Consider the following 20,472-nt stretch of genomic DNA (forward strand, 5'->3'; position numbering starts at 1 on the left):
TATGTCTCAACTGAACTGAAAATTCAAGTACAGCTCATACTGCCAAGGACATCACTTGTATTTTGGTTCATTAACATAAAAAGAATAATAGCCACTTTTCTTCAGGAACCTCTAAAACACTGCAGTGTTGGGGGAGGAGAGAAGCGGGTGTTCTGTTTTGAGAGAGGCATTGAAATTTTTACATTATAGAGCACTTCTATCAAGGGTGGGGGAGAAGGCAAAGCAGTCTCTCACATCATGTGTTTTGTTTTTTTTTTCAACCAGAAACAAAAACCATGTACTCTAACTTGAAGAACTATGGGAAGTTAGACAGAACATCTGCACAGGAGGCACACTTGAGCTGCCTTCAAAGGTGCACACAGGTGACCACCCTGCTCCCGTTAAAAGTGAGATACAAGATTTTAGATTTAAGATCTTGATAACTGTGAGGTCTGGGGCAAAGTAAGCTTAGAAGGAGGAAACCAGGAAGGACATAAGCAGGTCTCCACAGACGTTTCTGTACTCATGTTATAACCAGCATCAATATCTTTTACAAGAATAAAAAAGCAAAATAAGGAAGGCGGGAAGATGAAGTATGACAGCAAGAAAAGCAAAGGAAGGATGAGAAATGAGCAGAAAGACAAGAGAAGGTCAATTATTTTTCTCCACTTATTTGTTAATGCAGTATTTGCTACAAATTTAACCATGGCACTTTTAGGTAATAGCTTTCTTTCAGACATACTTAGAAGTGAATGCATACAGAGTGTAATGAACTAAGTATTTTCTAGAAATTTTTCTCTTCTATTATCCTATCCATTAAAGATCATTATTACTTGCAAACTCTCAATGACACTCAAAGACTTATCTTCCACTTCATAACCAGCCTGTCTTTTCTCCAAGACTAATTGGAATTCAAATACTCAAAGAACTGAAACATACAGTTCAGAAATATTAACTCTATGCAGCACAAAGAGCTGCCATTTGAAATCACAAAGACAACACAGTAATTAGTTTGTTCTTATTTAAATCTGACACTATTGAAGTGTTTGTAACACTTCAGGAGTAGCACAGAAGCAAAAAAGCTTCCCATGCACTACCTAAGAGGCTTTTAAAATAGTCTAAAGTTGAAGCCTTCAGAAGTGGCCCTTGGTAGTCATCACCAAAATTTAGCAACAAGTGTCTTACATATTACCTTACCTTCGAAATATAGGTAAGTTTAATGACTCCCACAGGTGGAGATCCAGAGGGAAGATTCTGAAATGAAGTGAAATTAGTTTATTCTCATCTCACAGTCAGTGTTTACACATAAAAAGCAAATAACTTAATTCCACAAACAAAAAGAAAATCCTCTGTGTTTTTATAGACAATACACAATGTACACTCGAAACAGGATCTAAACTACTTGTTTATTATTCACACATCTGTTAATCAACTGAAAACAGAAAGACTGCTAGAAACAATAGAAACAGTAATTGTTTCAGAGGTTTATGTATTTTACTAGAGGAAAAAGGATTCTTGCAGTTCTGCATCCAGGAAATCCGGAAAGAATACTTTTTCCTTAGCAGATGTTGGCGTCCTATGTATTTTGACCAGCGCATGCGGAAGGGACAAGAAGTGACACTCATCTATTATGTCAGATACTTCAAAGGCCGCCTCACATATTTTCCAAAATGGATTGAAAAATCATAGTCTTATCATTTAATATTAAAGTTATTGCAAAGAAAGACCAGGTACTTCCTGAAACTGCAGTTAAACTCAAGTATATCTACAGTTCAGAAAGGAGTTGTCCATTGTTTTTACACCCTTGCTTAGCACACCAGTCTTACCATTTACATTACTGTTTACATCAGCTAGTAGCCTAGAAATACAACAGTCGGACCTGAGCATCACAAACCGTGGTGAAATTTTTTATTAACTGTTGCTGATGAAACAGCCTTCCTAATTTTACTCCTTTAAATAGAGCGTTATTTTCCATACACTTTTTTCCATTACAATTTTTACTTTCAAAATGGCCCTTTATGTTAACAGTATTGTTCTTCCCACTATGGGCCTCCCAGGAGACCATAAAATGGTACTGCATGTGCTCGCTGATCCCTTCCCCAGCTGAAGTGCTCTTCATTACTCTGCAGTGCCTTATGAACTTCCAAATCAAAGATGAGCCTAATGCTACTCAGAGTCAGAAAAACAAATAATTGGTTTACACTTCATTCATATTTCAGAGGTAAGAAGTAGGTCAGGTTTACTACAGACTGGTAACACGGAAGCTTAATAAAAAAGTCGTTCCATTCTGCCCAAAATTTAAGTTTTACTTTATCAGAATTATTCTGATCCCAGCATACTCTTGTGTTATAATCTTTATATTAGGATAATAATGTGTGGCTAATGGTGGACTTAAAAACATCATTTCTTTGAACAGCTGAACTGATTTTCACAGATACAGAGAACTTCTTTCAGCAAAGGGCCCAGTGAAGTTCTGCACACACCACAGACCCATCCTATACGAAGAGTTTCATCACTTAAAGGATTAAGAATGGTCTCCACACAGTGGCTCTGTAAAAAATCTGGTTTTCAAAACTAAAGCAATGGAAGAAAATCAAGAAGTTTCAACTTGCCTCTTGCAAGGTACCCTTTCATTTGTCCGTGAACAATACCATTAAAAGAAAAAGCTAAGAAAGCCTAAACTAAAAACTCTTAAGAGGTGTGCACTGCAAATACCATTAGCCTTAAAACTTCTGAAGAACTGCAACTTCTACAGCATTTCAAGTTTTTTCCCACACACCCTGGTTATCACAGGAGAAAGTGAAAAAAAGAATTGCTTCATATCACTCATTGACATCAAACATTTGAAGTCTCATTTCCAGAAATTATTTTCTCTCCTCAGTAAGAACTGCTAAATGCTTCAGCCACAAGCCACGTTCATTGAGCTTGCACATCATTTAAACTTTTTTTTGTTGCTTTCTGAACAGTAGACTTCTACTGCATTTTAACTCCAGTCTTCCTGGCAGAGTGGTTCATGAATATTCTTCTGGCAGACCGTTGTTAGCTGATCTAGATCCTACACTTTCACTGTCTCTGTGCCCAAATTCTAAGCAATTATCTGTTCTCCCCTATGCTAGACATACACCTCGATGGGTGTATGTTGTAGAAGTAGCTTTTATATGAAGAATGCTGTCCATCATGACGGATACAAGCTTTCCCCATTCAGACAGTATTCGTGCTGTACTGAAATTGCAAGCATCACTAGAAATTGCTTCTCAATGACTGATCCTGTTGAGGTAAATATGAAACAGCTAACTGCCCCATGCAATGCAAGGAAAACCACACACTTCCACATCAGGTGTGTACTGAAACTCGTATGTGACTCGGCTCATCTGGTTGTGTCACACAGCACTACCCAGTGCCTGCAAGAACCTGCAATTCACACTCGAGACACTTCACAGAAAGTCAATACAGCACATCACGATTCAAAACCAATGACTGATTTATACGTGGGATCAATTTCAGATTTCCACCTGATCCCCAAATCTCCTGTTAATACTTAGATTCCATATGTTGGAAATTCACTGGATGTTCAAGTTGTTTCTAACCTTTTACTATTAAGAGCAATTGGTAACGTTTTACACAGAAATATAAACTTTTTTTTTAAAGACTGTACATATTAGCAAAGAAGAAACACTGATTTACAATTATTTCACTTATGTTACTATCCCCGCCCCTCCCCCAGCTTCTAGGTCCATAATATTAAAGTCAATTTTTAAGTAAATTTGTTAAAAAAAATAAATCTTAAGAAGTGGAAGTTGACAGAAGCCAGAAAACTATTGCCAAGAACACCTCACCTGTGGGTTATCCATGTACCACACCAGACTGTCTTCTCGTGTGTCCAAAATGAAGTACCGCCGCAGAAATTTCCCACTATTCTCATTTTCCTCAATATCTAGGAAACCACAAATGCGATTCTGACGATCCACATAAGGCATTTCTGACCCTGAACATCACACTGCAGAACAAAAAGCACAGAAGTTAAGTGAAGTTCCTCGTTACTAATTTTAAGACTGTTCTATGCCTACCCATGACATTTTCAGCAGTTTCAACTAGTAGCTTAAAGAAGTTTCTACAGAAGAATAAGTGAAGCGTAGCTGTTTCTCCCCACTACCACTGGATTTTTTACACAGGTCTTTCTTACTTCTTTGAAGCATATACTCAGGATATCTAATACCCTGAGGGCACAGATACAAGTGGTAAATAGCAGATGAGCATCAAGACGAGCTTTTACATGACCACTAAAAATAATCAAAGCTTCTCCTCCACAACTTGCACAAAGTTGAGACAATGCTTGGTTTACACTTCCTTCTTTGACATTGCCTTTCATGGTCAAGAAAGGATCTTTGTCAGCAGCTCTACTGTCCAATGTGATTTTTCATATTTTGCTTAAGCAAATGCAACAAAAAGGCTTTCAGAAGCATTGTTCACATTTTTCTTTTTTCCTACAGAAATAATTCCGTGTCTAACAATGTCTAAGAACCGACATCTTTTCATCCTTAAATAGTCAAAATGAAGTTGAATGTGCAGCAACAGAGATGTGAACACACCTGCTAGTCCAAAACCGAAATCTTCAAATATGGACGTGGTACTAAGCTTGTGGGTGGTGGGCTTTTTTTATTTTGGGGGTTGGGTTGGTGGGTTTTTGTTTGTTTGTTTTGCTTTAAAAAATAAATAGAGAAAAATCTGTACTGCTGACCACCTATTCCCATTTTGCCTGCTTCACCTTTTATGGCTCTGTCTCACTGCAGGCTATTGCATCATCTTTTTTTGCTTCCTTTTATTTTATGTGACAATCATTTTACCTTAAGAGCCAGCCTTGTAAGACCAAAGAAATTTGCATACTCATCTAAAAATGGCAATAAACCAACATTTAAATATGATAAAACTCAAGTCAACGCCGATTTTTCCCAGCCCAGGAAAGAAACAATTCAGTCCTCTTTACATTTTTGTTACAAAACTGAGAAATCCAAAATATCCAAAAATATTAACATGAGATATAGAACGTTTAAGCACTTCACACTTTTTGTAACATCTTCCAGCTTTCGCTGTGTAACATGGAAGTTTCTTTTTCATATTTCTTGAAATTGTTTACCTTTCCTATTTCCTTGCTTAAAGTTATTTGATTTAAAGATTGTTATATACACACACAATTAGGCAGACACCTGATAACTATCTGCAGCTAGTTACTGATGCACCACAGTAAAACCTGATAATTAAGCACATTTTAAAGCGTTTATTTTGGGGAATCAGCTATACAGATAAGCATACATTTATTCTGGGGGATCAAATACACAAATATGTAGACACATGCTTGTATTTACAGCTGCCATTTTATATGACTAATTAGAATTCTAGACAAATTTTGCTTCCACAATTTTTTAAAAATCTATTATCGCCATTCTGATACCATATTAGGAGAATTTCCAGTAAGCAGTTTTAAGGCATTTAGTTCAATCTGGAGAATAACTAACCTTTTCCGTGCCCAACAGCAAACCAATCTCCTGGTGCCGACTCAAGACTGCTACGCTAAGCCTGACATCAGGGACCGGATCTAACAAACCCAACTCAGCAATATCTGCAGAAAGCTGAAGAGACTGCAATATCATAGTGGTGACAGACTACTAAAATTTTCAGGTTTTTATATAAGCTATTAAATTCTAAAGTTATATGCATTTTTGTGTATAACAGAGCTACCACAGCTTTGTTTGAGATGCAAGACGTTTTCTATACAGCTGCAAGGACATTATGTGGGTATAAAACTTACATTAAGCGCTTGACTGATTTGTTCTTTCCACCTCCAAAGGTAAAAAAGACTCTATATGCAAGATATGCAACGATGGTTTAAAACTTCAAAGGCATAGGTTTGTTCTTCAATAAATTAACAAAATTTATTAAGGTAATGTAATTTTTTTTTAGTGTGCTCCTCAATTTAAATATCACAGATCTAAGACGAGTTCTGTAATTGAGTTATAAGCAACAGCAAAACCAAACACTTGGGCACTCTCAAGACGTCAAAATCGTAACCAACATTCACCAGTAATTCACATGCTGGGTTTTGAGATCACTTTACACTGAAGCAACATCTCATTACAAACACAACTGTAGCCATGGGCAAGCTCGAGGGCAGCTGTCCTCTAAATTACACCTTAAGCAGGCAGAACTTGGCATCACGCATGATTTCATTTCAATGGATTTTAAAAATTGTCATTTACCAGTAGTGCCCTCAGCAGTGCCAGGTGGTCCCTCAACGACATATACAGCACTTCTGGGAAACAGTTTGAGCTTAATATCAACAGTTTAAGCTTAAAGCCTGGAAAAGCTTGGTGGCTAAAAAAAGCAAATATTGGTGGCTTGTTTCCTGTTTGAGGAGGCTTAAGCTGCGTTTTCTACAAATGCGAAGAAAACAAAACAAGGAAAACTTGTTTTTGAAACAAGATAAAAATTAAGAATCCTAGAATAAAACCAACAAGAAGCTTTCTCTCATTTGTCAATAAACCAATTTTCACAGAAAAAAACCTAAATTCATACAGATTTTCTATTTCAAAGTACTACTAGTAATTTCTAGCCTACAGAATGATACTGTTTGCAATTCTTTTGTTCTCTGATGAAAATACAGGATAAACTATCACTGATTTAAAAACTTCAGTTGTATATACACTGCTGTTTTCTTCAGATTAGTTTGAAATTTCTCACAGATTACTGACATCTACCAGACCGATGCTCTTAGAGATAAAAAAATCAAACATGAAATAATGCAATTGTTTTCCAGTTTTAAAAGTCTGCTTCCATCATATTGCACCTTGGCAAGATCCCACCACAAATTAATAACAATTCTATTCAGCTTTCATTAACGAACCACAATTTGTAGCACTCAAAAAAAAAAATCAATTTGTGCCTTTCTTCCAGTTACTAAAGCAACTGAACACACATGACAAAACTGCCACTACGACACCCTTCCTGGCAACAATAGATTGACAAAAAAAAGTAACAAAGATGGAATTACCACATTACTTCTAAAGAGTCATAAAAGGAATTGCAGAACTCCAACATTAATCCTTCAGTGTAGGAAATCTGGCTGGAAGACCACCAGCCTAACAACTCACCAGAACTCCAAGTTAAAAATATCTTCAGAATATGGATCCTGTCTTACAGAGGTATGATTTATTCTTCATGAAATTATTATTTCAAGTGATTATAAAACAAAAATTTCCAAGTCCGTGTACATTTTATAGCTCTTATCACATGCATACTTCGTTATTTGCTGCAGCACAGAACAGTGTAATAACTCTTCTGCCCACTTTAAGAACCAAATATTTTAAAAATATTATGACTTAGAGAGAAAAGCTGAAGGTATCAAACCTGTAACAGATTACACAGAAGTTCGTTTTACTCAATCTTCCCTCCCCAGAGTGGGGGGCAGCAGGAAAGAGGGAGACAAGTGTCAGTGACATAGTGCTACTTCAGCAAAAATACCCCTGTGGTCCATTTTCTCTTGGTTCTCACCATAATCTAGCAGAAGCTAAAATATTTTTTAAAACCCATTTTGTGGTGGATAGTGACACTTACATGTAAAATTCAGAAAACTCTCAGCTCCTTAGAATTCCTTCTCAGAGGGCTGTGTTATAATCCAAACAGGAAGTCTCACTTATTTCTGAAGCCTTACATCCCTCTCTACCGTGGCAGTGCACTAATTTAACTGGGTACATACCTCACCAGCCCAGCTTCTCTCAGATTTCGCCTCTCGCTGCCCTGTTCCTCTGGGGTGTACCATATACCAACATTCCCCACCATTTACATCACAAACTGAAGGCTGCCCGGCCTCCTGGGTACCACTATAAATAAAAATCACGGCTCATCTTCTCTCAGTCTGTAACTGTAAATGCACGACTGCACAACTGGAACCTGCAGAGGCACACAAGCATCTCGTTTTCACCATCTATAACAGACTGCTTAAACTCTCCTACACTAATTTCTATTTTTTGTATCACACCAGCACCTGTTCTTGAGTTCACCTCCTTTCCAGTTTCATTGTAGACGCCACATCTTCGAGCACAAAGCCTACACGAGGCCTGTGTGGTAACACTTCTATGGCCAAGTCCCTCCTGTGACAGCTAATGCTGATTTCCACACGTAGGCACTGGCAATGGCTTGCTAGAGAAAGTGGAACTTCATATGAGTAAGAGGACAAAGCAACAGGCTTTGCACTATCCTCAGGAAAGCTTCGTTAAGGAATACAGCAAGATGAGCACTGTTCCTTAATGCCTGCCTTTCAGCTTTACTTTACATGTGTTTTCCCCAAGCTTTGTGTCTATTTTTTTTTAATTTCTTTAATTTAGACTAACACTTCTACTCCTTGCTCTATTAGCGTATGGACATTTTGAACTTTGGATTTAACTGACCACAGGAGATGACTTTGGGACTTTTTTTCTATTAGCTTAGAAGATTAAGAAACACACATTACCTGCTTACTCATCTCTCTGAACTGATGAACAGTGATAAATATAAAATGCCATGAGTCACGCCCGTCCCTCCTCCCACCCTCTTTTTAAGCTCTATTTACACGAGCTCCATCACTGCAAAGGGAAGGCACGCAGGATCTCCAGCAGTCTGCAGGCTTTCCTGCAGTTCCAGGGACAGCTTTTAATTATTGAGTGCTCTTGGCTTTTGCCTAAGCAATTACTATCAGCTTCCTGCTGTAAATCAGCTACTCTCCAGTTGGTCATCTCTTTTACTGGCCATTTACTCCATTTACTGACTCCCAAGGGTAAGGGATGAGTTCAGACCATCCTGCTTATACCTTGAAGAACACAGCAATGAAAGCTTTCCTTCTTGTACACATCCAGGACAACAAAGGAGGGGGGGGGAACACCCAAGCCTTAGACAACCATCTCAGAACAGCCTCTGAAAACAAGTCACATAAATCTTCCTGGATAGCTGTCCAAATTTCTTCATTTTCAACCCCTTGAAAATCTTCCAGTAGAGGCAGAACATTGTGTAGATAATTGAAAATGAGACACAATGTCTCTGCTCGTCTTTCACAAACCTCTTAAAGCCACAATTTCCTTAGTACCCAAAACAGGACTGAAAAACATTTAATCCAGGAGCTGGAAAGATGAGTTGGGTACAATTCTGATGAAAATGAAAGATAATTTAGGATTGATTGTTTTAAAATGACAGTTATAAAGCTGAGCTTTTCTATTTCCAAAAGATTCTTCACTGATTTGTTTTTGTTCCGGAGGGCACAACAGACATTGTGTGTTTCTGTTAAACAGAGAAAACATGGCTTTGACTTGCTAGAAGCGTATCAAACCATTAGCAACATTTTAATACATCTACAAATGAGAACTGGAAGTCTCCAGGATATGCTGCCCCTTAAATTTATTTTTTTCTCTGAAGTGGTCAAGAAAAAAGCAGGTGCCAAAGGCCAGTATTTACCTGGAAAAGAATTCCTAAGCATAAGACGTTAATCTTCAAAATTACAAAACCTGAAATAAGTACCAGACCTCTCCTATCCCTAATCAAACTATGAGGCATATCAAATAACACATCCTTCCCCCAGTACCTAATCCAGCTTCCAAACAGGCCAAAACACAGAAGAATCATTAGCACTGATGAATCATGTAACAAAACCAGCAGTCTTATCTTGCACTTAAGTCTTACTCAGTCATCATTCCGTCTTGGAAATGCATCTGATGTGCTGTTTTCCAGGAAGACTTGTTAAATCAGGATAAGCCAACTACTCCCTTCTTTTCCAGGGTACCTCAGCAAATCAAACTATTCAATCATTCTAAGTGAAATTACTATAATTTTATTGCGTACTATCTACTACATAAATGCTACAGCATCAATCCCGGGTGCTTTCAACATCCACATATAACCAACATTTACTGAAATTTACATCTTAGACTAGGAATGCATCAAAGCATACAGCTCGATATACCTTCTTTCAGTACAGACTGCATTCAGTAAAGCCTGCAACACTCCAAGCCCCTCAGTATAGTAATCTGGCAACGAGAAACAGTAAGCTCAAACTGAAGTGTGAAACAGTTCACCACAAAAGATGCACGCCATTAATTAACACAGACCACCCGCTTCCTCCCTTCCACGCTGGCAGTTAAGGTTTTCCATAGCCATTTCAGTCTGCCTCCCAACTCGACACACTGTTCACCATGGACAACACCATCAATCCATGCACAAGCTCTTCATCTTTAGGCCAAACTGCAGCCATGTTACCTTTGTCTAGGCAAAAAGGTCAGTATGTTTTAGGGGAAGACTGAAGTTCTAAGGAAAACGCTCTGAAGCTACACGAATCCATCACCCACTGGCCTATTTAAAACAATCTACAAGTTCCACAATGAAACAGTCTGGTACTTCCCCAAAAAACTTCTGCAGCTCCTAATTGAACTCCTTTCCTCCATTTTACGGTATTTGCAATAGCAGCCGGAGGCTTTGGGATATGATGAAATGAGGAAATGCACTGCACAGGATGCAAAATTCCTCTCTATCACTGATCCCTTAAGACAGCCAAAACAAAAAAAAAATCACCTAGCTAAAACAAGTATTCAAATTGTCCCTCTGAATACACTGAGCTAACACAAATAAAAGGAAACATCCTGTGCAATGAGGCCACTATAAAAGACACTCTTGAAATTTATCTATTAATAACTTATGAGTGATTACAAGCCTAGAAAGCAATACAGTAAAATTACAAAGTCAAAATATAGCAAAAGAATATGTTCAATAACACAAAGTTTTTACAACACTCAAAAGTAATTTTCATCAGCTAATATTAAACCTAGGTACTACAAAGTTACTCAACCTAGGTACTACAAAGTTACTCAAAATAAGCTACAACCAGAGATGAGTACAACAGAAGAAAACAAAATACAGTTACACTAATTCACTTTGACTTGTCTCCTACAATCCTCAACTTTTTAAAAGCTTATTAATTTCAGCTACAGATTAGGTAAAATGCTTAACAACAGGTTCAGAGTTGATTATTATTTACAATTATTTGTAAGGTTATTCTGGGACTTTTCAGAATTTTAAATTAATGCTGTATGTAAAACTTGAAACACAACAAATTAGGCCCTTGTTCTTGAAAATGCTTACATGCAACAACCAAACCAAATTAAAAATTAAGCAGGGAATAATCACATTACTTATTAGGATTCCTTATTATTACTAGTTACTCATTAGTAAAAAACCTGTTTCATTTCAATTACTAGTAACTGTTTCATCTAGGCCAACCACTCCAAGAACTCAGATTCCACACACTGTCAGCTATTTCAAATTCAACCCAAACTTGTCTTCAGACACGAAAGGGCAAGAGTCTCAAAAGCATCCCAACAACTCTGAAGCACAAAGACTATTTCCATCAAACTACAAATCCTGATGAAACTTCTTTGACTTGAGAAAGTTCAATACGAAAAGAAGGTGATGCTGGCTTAAAAAAAAAAGTTTGCCATTTTTGAGCCGGTGTTGTTGATTTTCACTCTGAATCCTGTGTACAAACTCACTAGCACAAACATAGACCTTCTTCCTGTGAAGTATGCAAAAAATCATGAGGCCAGCTGGTTAGGAAATTAACGAGTTGAAAATACCTTCTACAGTTTTCAGAGTAATCTTACATTGTTAAAGAAACAGCAGCATGTATGTAGGAATGTGTTAAATTAATTTTATTTTTAAGTAGTACTTTCATTCAGAATCATCTGCCTGAGTAACACCAAAACATTGTGCCGAAAACATTGGGTAGAAGCCAAACAGAGGGAAACTTGGAGCGCGTTGTAGCAGTAAAAGATCACCTTTTACATACAGATCCAAAGGCAAGTTCCAAGTTTAAATGCAAGATCATACTCGGACTGATTCCATTAAAGTGCCTGTATTTTAGACACTCTAAAGCCAATACCTGTCAACTGTGATTTCACATTATATATGTCTACTCATAGTACCACATACTACAGGCCATCCGAACACAAGGAGACATTTAATTTTGTTCTCAGTGAGCTCAGAACAAAGCAAGGAAGCATATTTGTAACGCTCGTTATCAAACTATGGAGTCTAACGAGGACTGTAAATAACTGATTTTTCAGTTCATTTAAAGTATCAAATAATGAAAAGAACACTATCAATCAGATGAATGTTTGGTTTGACCTTTTTTAAAAAATGTAAAAGGATTTAATGAAAGCAATGAAAGCACACAGAGCAAGTAACTGATTATCAAATTTGTTTTTATAGAACTAATTTAGCAAATTTGATGCAGAATAAAAAAATGCAATGGTTCATCTACAGTAATGCTTTGGGAAGGAAAAATTGTTGCCATTAAGATTTCACCTCACTTATTTTAATACTGTGGGACTTCACAGTATGGACTATGTTCAGTTCATTGCATAAGCCACTACACAGGCCAAAACTCCCACTACTGCAAAGACTAGACATCTCCTCCAGCATCTTGCTTATTTATCAATCATATTAGTGCCACAGAAGGATTCACAGCGATTGGGACTAATCTCGGAGCTCTTTGGGACATGCAAGGTTAGTGAAAGCTCTTTAGGATGAAAAAGGCTTTGTCTCATGCAAGCAAACCAACACTCATTTGCAGAACACACGCCAGCTCCTGTTCACTGTGGTGGGAGGAGGAAATTAAACTCCCATCAAATGGAAAGGCTTTCAGGTCATTACCTCCCTCCCCGCTTTTTTATACTCCTTAAATTACGAAAATGAAATCCCACCATAGTACATTGAAGTCTCATCTGAAACAGGGAGAAACCCCACAAAAATCAAAGCTTATCTACAAGGACAGCTTTTGCAGCACAGTGCCAGCACACTCACGCTTCACTCGAATCGTGGGAGAAGTTACAGCGAAGCACGTGTTTTATTTCCAGCAGCCTTCCTCCTTGGAAGCAAGCCGGGAGCTCTCAGAATTGTCCCCACATCAGGTACAGCCCATGTCTGGCTGCTGACCTTCTTCCTTACCTTTCTTCTTCTTTGTGCCACGACGCAAACACCAGTTCACTGCCCAGCTATTGTTCTGCACTGATACTGGGGTTTCTCAAAGCGTAAATGACGACGCACAGGGAGAATAACAATGCTCCACCTACAGAGTCATCCCAATACTACCAGGAAGTTATCAAGCTCCTGGCACTTTGCAGGATTGCTGCCTGACCCGCACACAGCGAGATGAAAATTCTCCAGAAGAATTGCAAGTCCTCTATGTGCAACAACACGCCTGGAAATCCTGAATTTACCATGACTATGCAACAGAGTGGTTTTCAACATACTGAACTGCAGCCCTCCCCCAAGAAGAGAACAAACATACCTCCCCAAGAAATCCCGCTCTTCCACCCAAAAATCAGGGCACCAGCACAAATCAGCAAGACAGTCTAAATAAATTACAGCACCTCCCTAAAGAGTTAACCGATATATTTAACGACGTCTTTTGAAGTGCAGTTTTCAGAGGACTGCTCGCTCTCACAACAAACCCGACATGTAACTGTTTTGGAGATTAACAGAAGAACATTTAATTAAGTCACTAGTCTGAACAAGTTCAAACGTATTTTCTTGGACATGGGATGTAAATGTGGTGGCAACCAAAGCACTCATGGAGAGTATAGACATCCAAATAATTACATGTTAAACTAATGGATTTATCACCTATCAGCACAGACAGACAGCTCCTGGGAGCGTTGACTCCCAACAATGAAAACACGTTTGCAAAGCTTGGTAATCGCTGTCTAGTCTGTGTTTTCAGTTTATAGCGATGACAATAAAATCTTATTTAAAGGATTTTAAATCCAGAATACTTTTAGCTCTATAAAGTTACCAGAGACACTGCTGTTTAGAGGTAGCTGCAAATCCTTTTGCCCCTTGGGGGAGTGGGGAGGTAAAGCAGCTGATCTTTTCTCATCCTCTTTCACAGAAAAAGACAATAAATCAGCCTGAATTTAAGAGATTCTGCCTATCATGCCAGCAGAACAAATGAACAAAATCGATAGCTAAAACAGTTGGATATGATGGTTAGCTAGAGTTAAAAGTGTTTTCCAAAGAAGAGAACAGTGGACAGAGGAACAGAGACGGCTTTGCTATTGTTCCCTGTGTGGCAGAATCATAATAGAAAAATGTTGCCTGGTTCATTCAGGTTTTTTCAGCATTGTTTTTATACTTTGTTAAATAAACAGAGCAATGCAGTGCTCCTTAAAGCTTTAAAGACTTGCTTTCTCTCCTTTTAACCAATTCAAGAGGCTTCCAGTCACAACTTATCCCCTTCTCATTCTCCTGATTTTACTCCTTCTGCCTGGAGCTTACCCCCAGCTTTTAACTCGGGCAGTCTCTCCACCCTCTCCCTCCTGGCATAAGGGAGCTGTGTGCCCCACGTTACCACTGCGCCTGAACACACCAAAACCTGACTGACACCCCTTGTAACACTGGTACCACTCTGCAGTTCCAGTATGAGAACGGAGGGACAGAGAAGCAGCTTGTCCCAGGCCTCACAGGAAGCTTTTGGCAACACAGTGAGCTGAACCTGTTTCCCAAGTCCCAGAGCTGCAACCTCACCATTGAACCACCTTTCTTCTACATAAAACACCTGAAACTATTCAGATTTTCAAGGCAAAGGCATATGTTCAAACCTGAAAACTGTTTAAACTGTTGAATGCCACAAATGTCTACTAGACCTGCAACTCCCTACTCGTGCAGATAACATCTGTTAAAACTGAGTGGCTCATACAGTTCTGCACCAGAAAGCTTAATAAGTTCCTTCTCCAAGATTAAAGAAACACCTACACATTCTAGATGCTTCTGCAAGTCCCTGGAGGGAGAAAACGCTGCTTAGTGCTGAGACAATGAACCAAGCTTCCTTCCTCAATAGCAACAAAACCCTGCTGCTTTACCTAGCACTAACAGGAAAGTGTTATTTATAAAACTGAGCCATATACAAACACGCATCTAAATGTTTCTCGAAGTTAGGCTACAGCATGCATCAAGAAGACCTTAAACTTACAAATTTTCGAAGCCCTAATTTAAGAGATCTGTTTAAGAGCAGAAAAATTTTTGAAACAGCTCAGCCATATCTCCCATTCCAATTCATTTCAGTCATTATGTGCATTAAAGTGTCATTTCAAGACCTGAAATTGAGCTGTACTTGTCACTCTGACCTCTTCAGCAGGCACTTTTTTTTTAAAGCAGCTACTTTATTTCTGTATGTCAGATAAGCTCACTTGAATTTTGATACTTATGTTTCTTATATAGTTTATAAAGCATTCAGAGCAAGTTTCCAGCCAGGTCTTGTTGCATTTAGGCTCAAAACCAAAAGAATACATGTTAGTTTTCTGGTGACATCTATAGCACTCATTTCACTTTGTAAAAACGTTTTATGCTAAAGCCAGTCACCTAAATTCCAATACTTTGGCACTGAAGTAAGTTACGATCCTGTATTTTCATGCAATCATACAACTGCGCAAATGTTTATTTGGCTCCAAACCCTATTAAGTATTTTCTAAGAATGTTTCTATTGTTCATAATTATCAGAGAAAAAAAAAAAACACAACCAAAACCAAAAAATCTTGCAAGAAAGATACACACTCTTGTACCACAAGCGATCGTTTAGACAAACCCTGACATACAGCTGGGTGTAAGAAAGCGCACATCACGGCACGCAAGGAAACTTCCCACTTACAGCGTGTACTCACTTCCTAGTGCTGCTGGTTTGCTGCGTTTTGAATAACCTACACATATTATGATAACTGCTACCTTAAAGAACCAGGAACATTCAGTAACAAAGGCATCGATGGAATTCTAGATCTGCTAAAATAGATTAAGAATTTTGCAGGCCTGGCAGTTTGGGCTATGTCCAACACTACACTGGAGACTGTATTACAAGTAGAAATCTGTTCACGTTTCAGTAACGTCCTCAAGTCCTTTCTAATCTGTTACAGTCAAAAAACTGACTTTTGCACTTCCTCTCTTCTACACTAACTCCCTGACACACAGGCAGCCTTTATTATTTCTGCTGATACAGCCTCCTTGCCTTCCGAAATAAGCCACAGCTACCTGGAAAAACCAAGGCCTTTTCCTGCAGGTCTTTTCCTCATACACACACCTGCCTTATTCCCCGTGTGTCCGTCTGTCTTCTGTCACTCAGTTACTACTCCTGAGGAAGAATAAATATTGAGGGAGAGGAGGAAAAGCACTAAGATGCTTCCTATTTTCCTCGTACACTGGTTCTTCTTTGTCACTTCTCTAATTTATGTGAAAGCATCTGCTCCTCTGAAACATTTAAACACTGCAATATACCTATCGGTGACCTACTGTGCATCTTTTTCTGCAATTCCTGCCCTTGAAACGTACAGCTGTACCATGGAACATAAGGCCAACTGCAGTCATAAACCACAGAAATGGCTTAAGAAAATAGATTTCGTCTTTACGACTTACTAACATGAAATCAAATTTTCTACGCTAACAAAATAAAATGACAACTTTTAAAAACTGCAAAAAGAATGCAGAAAGTTTTATGCAAAGTTGTCTCCAGCAGTCTAGCATTCAGTGATATCTAGGCTTCACAAAACCTCCGTGTATTGTCTCTTGAATTAGCACGTCCTGCAGCATCAGTGCTTACTTATCCCTGAATTAAAAGGCTCTCCGACAAATATGAACACCAGGCTAAGAACCTCTCTCTACCATGAGAGATTTCAGCCCACTTTTAACACTTACTCACAGGACAAACAGGAAAACAGCACTTTTACCCTTCACTGCTTTACATACCTGCCAGTTTTATGTATTGTTACTTGTGTGACACTCTCAAGTAAAGATAACAAGCAGAAGTAGGAGACAAGACTGCAGGGAGCTAAAAGGCAAGCCCACTGTTCCGAACCCACTGTTAAGACTTACTAGAATGCAGCGAGTGTCTTGTGAATCTATGCAACGTGCAGCCTCACGAGACCAAGTGATAAAACTTAAAGAAGTCTCCCTATATGCAATTGGATGTATAGACCTTCTCAAGAGCTATTGAATTTGCTTTAAAGTTGCCTCTGTAACCCAGCTGTGAAATGAACTGATACAAGACTTCATCATACTTCATAACTACTCTCAAAAGTATTAAAAAAAAAAATCTTTAAAAGTGCAGTACAGTAAATCCATTAAGACAGAATCAGAGAGCGACCAGCCGAAGCTGCCACGCACCGCTCCATCTCAATAAAGATCGTGTTTGTGCTGCATCATAATGAACACAGCCCAACTATAAAAAGGAAGTGGACAAATCAAAGAAAAAAAAAAAAAACACAACACCCTGCTGGATTCAACAGTGAAGCTATTCCTGGCACCTCGTAGGCCCAAACTGTATGATCAAATATGCCTCTGTCTTACAGTGTCAGGTATGGGATTGGGTAATGGGAAGAGAACAGAAAACGTATCTTTACAGACATTATGGCCTCTTGTAGTAAAATTTGTCAGAAGGCCAAAAAAACCTGGTGTCATTCAGCTTGTTATATGCAAGGATGTCTAGCAGCCTCTTTAAAAGTACTATGCTTTTGTAAGAAGGTGAAGCATGGTGAGATCTAGCTCTTAAGAATCTAAAAAAAAAAAGTAGTTCTCCCTCTCAACTTTACTCAGATAAACAACATCATTTTGCTCATGCCTAATTCACAATGCTCAGTCTAACAAATTAATAACTGTTTCTCCACTTGAAGATAAACTGTTCCTTTTGCTTGTTTATAAACTGACATAGTACACTGATTAGTGAAAATTACCTTTTTTTTTAAAAAAGCCTACTAAACAGGAGCCTGTTGCCCAAAGACAAATTGTTGTCCTCTTGATGTTACTATGCAAACATTTTATGCAATAATGTAATGCCTTTTATGAAGGTTATGCATTAGTTACACCTAAGGGAATTATGCACAATGCATAATTTAAGTCTGTGTTAAGTCAGTAGCACGTCAAATGCCTACCTGGAATATTACACGTGCTAAAAACTGCAAATATGACAAGGTTAGTTACAGTTTAACATTCGTTTATAGCCAAGTTAGCCATTTAAAGACACTTTGCTCCAGTAACTAACCAGCCCGGGTTACAACTGAGCTAGAACACAACTCGGAGGCGCAGCTTGCGTTGCTAGCACAGGCAGCAGCTTTCCCGAAGAGCCCTCTTCAGAACCAGCACCTTCGAAAGCTAAAAACCAAACTAGCCCCGAAACGTTGCCTCTCCCGATCGCGCTCAGCTCTCCTTGAAGCCGCAGCTTGAGATTCCAACCGAGGGAGGCCCGGCCGGGCAGCCGAGGTGCTCCGGGAGCCCACACCCTCCCAGGCACCATCACTGCAGGGCTCTGCCCAGATAAGATCGCTCCTTCCCAGCATGCTCAAAGACCGAAGTTGAGAAAAAGAGAGGAGAAAAAAAAAAAAATATATATATATTACGGGGAATGAGATCATCCTCTTACCTCGGAGGGTGTGACAGAGCCTTGGCTGCTCTAGCAGGGCAATCACGCCGCGGCCTCCTATCCACTGCCCCCGAGGTGAAGCGCGGGGCGAGCCCCCGCGGCTTCGAGGGAAAGCCAGAAGGAAGGAAAAGGAGAGGGAGGAGGGAAGCGAAAGGCACGAAGCGGCTACGACCGAGGAGCTACACAAAAGAAGAGACGCCGAGGGAACGGGACAGTGCCCTGCCCGGTCCAACACCGGGCAAGCGCGGAAGGAAGAGCATCAACCAGGCGCCTGCCCCGCAGGGCCGGGCCGGGCCCGGCAGCCCCCCGGTCCCGCCTCGGCGCCCCCGCCCCAGGCCGCGGCACTTACTGGAGCCCAGCGCAGTCCGGGAGCCCCCGTGAGGAGAGCCGGGCCGCGCGGGGACCCGCCGCCTCCTGCTCCCCCCCCGGCCCGGCTCGGCTCTGCTCGGCGCGGCGGGCGGCCCTTCCTCTTCCCGCCCCCTTCTCTCTCCGAAGAAACTTCACCGCCTCCCGCCGCCGCCAACCGCGGCGACACCGCCGACGCCCCCGCCCCGCCGTGCGCATGCGCCTCACAACTGCCTCCCGGGCGGCGCGGCGCCGCGGAGCCTTCTGGGATATGTAGTGCGGCGGCGGGAGGTGGGAGGTGGCGGCGCAGTGCCTGACGGGAGTTGTAGTTCCCCGGCGGCGGGGGCTGAGGCGGAGCGCCAGCAGTTACGCGAGTGCATGTGGCAGCGCTCATCCTAATTTTCTACAGCTTTGGGTTTTGAACGTGCAATTAGTTTGATTTTACCGTGAAATTTCACGGAGAGGCACCGGCAGGAAAGGCATTAACGGTTTGGCTGTGTGGAGGCTCTTCCCCTGCGCCTCTCCCAGGGGCTGCCTCACAGCTCCTTGAAGCCGTCAGTCGCTGCGGTCCGAGCGGCAAATGACAATTTCCAGTAATGATATTTCACTGATTTTAAGGGAAATATCATATATACTACATTTATACTAAAATACTTGGTGTTTCCTGAAACAGTCAGAGAGATTTTTTGTCCCCTGGCTTAAAGCGGCGATATCTGGGAAAACCAAACCCACCGGGACTCGGCCGCCGGGTGTAAATACACCTTTTGTTTCACACTGGCGTTAAACAACCGTACCTCGCGCTGCGACAAAAGCCGTGATCGGAGCTCAGCAGTAAAGGCTGAAGTCAGCCGCAAACAATGCCGCGCCATTCCCATGGCAACTTTTTCCTCTCAAAGCCCGGCCGGGTCACACGCTCCGCAGCTGCACCAGCCAGAAGCTTTCCAATCCGGGCTCCATTCACAATTATTCGTACATTTTTTTGATGATTTTCGCTGAACAGTGTTTCGCCGGAGTTCATGTGAGACAATTCCCAGTAGCCAGCACCGTGTCCCTCCCCCTCTTAGATCCTGGTTTGACGTTTCTGGTGCTGACAGAGCTGTCGTGGCCGCGGCGGCTCATTAAACGATGTGGCCTCACATTGCACTGTGGGTGGAAGAGCCCTTTGCGAAAATGATGTGCCCTTTTTGCAACCAAAAAGCCATGAAATCAAAAACCGTTTCACAACACGCACGCAGAAGGTGGCAGAATGAAAACCATGGCAGCCAACAGTCCGATATGCCTTAACTTTCACATACCTTCTCCAGCCTCTCAAGCAAGGTTTGAATAACAAAGTCTTGTGGTAATAGGACTCAGGAAAGAAAAAAAAAAAAAAAGATGATTACATATAAAAAGGGGAATATATTTTATTGGAATCAGGTAGCAAACCTCACATTGCAGTTTACTGTAGTTTCCATCACGGAATACTACTGCAACCTTCCCATGCTTAGTGAGGAAACAGATATATAAAGAACAATCTTTGTTTAAGCTGAGATACAAACTTTTTTAAATGGCCAACTTCTGTACGTTTCACTGTTCACAAAAGTATATTCACAAAACATGCACGTGGGGAACAAAAAGCTGAAGAGCTCAGCCCTTGACCAGTGTGAGATGGAGAAACCAGCTGCCACCGATGCAGCTTT

At 40.4% G+C, this 20,472-nt stretch overlaps 1 protein-coding gene across 5 annotated transcripts in view; it reads right to left on the reverse strand.

Annotated features, from left to right (window-relative positions):
• PLEKHA1 (pleckstrin homology domain containing A1) overlaps positions 1-18,841 on the reverse strand; it is a 37,047-nt gene extending 18,206 nt beyond the window's left edge. For 4 of the 5 annotated variants that reach the window (XM_086616430.1, XM_086616429.1, XM_086616432.1 and 1 more), the window contains exons 1-3: positions 18,798-18,841; positions 3,816-3,976; positions 1,177-1,233 (exon numbers count right to left, since the gene is read on the reverse strand). In XM_086616430.1, coding sequence (XP_086472556.1) covers positions 1,177-1,233; positions 3,816-3,956 — 198 coding nt within the window. In that variant the 5' untranslated portion in view covers positions 3,957-3,976; positions 18,798-18,841. Of the gene's footprint in view, positions 1-1,176; positions 1,234-3,815; positions 3,977-18,797 lie in introns of those variants that run through there. The other variant, XM_086616433.1, reaches the window with a different exon arrangement.
• Positions 18,842-20,472: the final 1,631 nt, after the last annotated feature.

The sequence above is a fragment of the Tauraco erythrolophus genome, chromosome 9 (genome assembly GCF_009769465.1).
Source record: "Tauraco erythrolophus isolate bTauEry1 chromosome 9, bTauEry1.pri, whole genome shotgun sequence".
NCBI lineage: Eukaryota > Metazoa > Chordata > Aves > Musophagiformes > Musophagidae > Tauraco > Tauraco erythrolophus.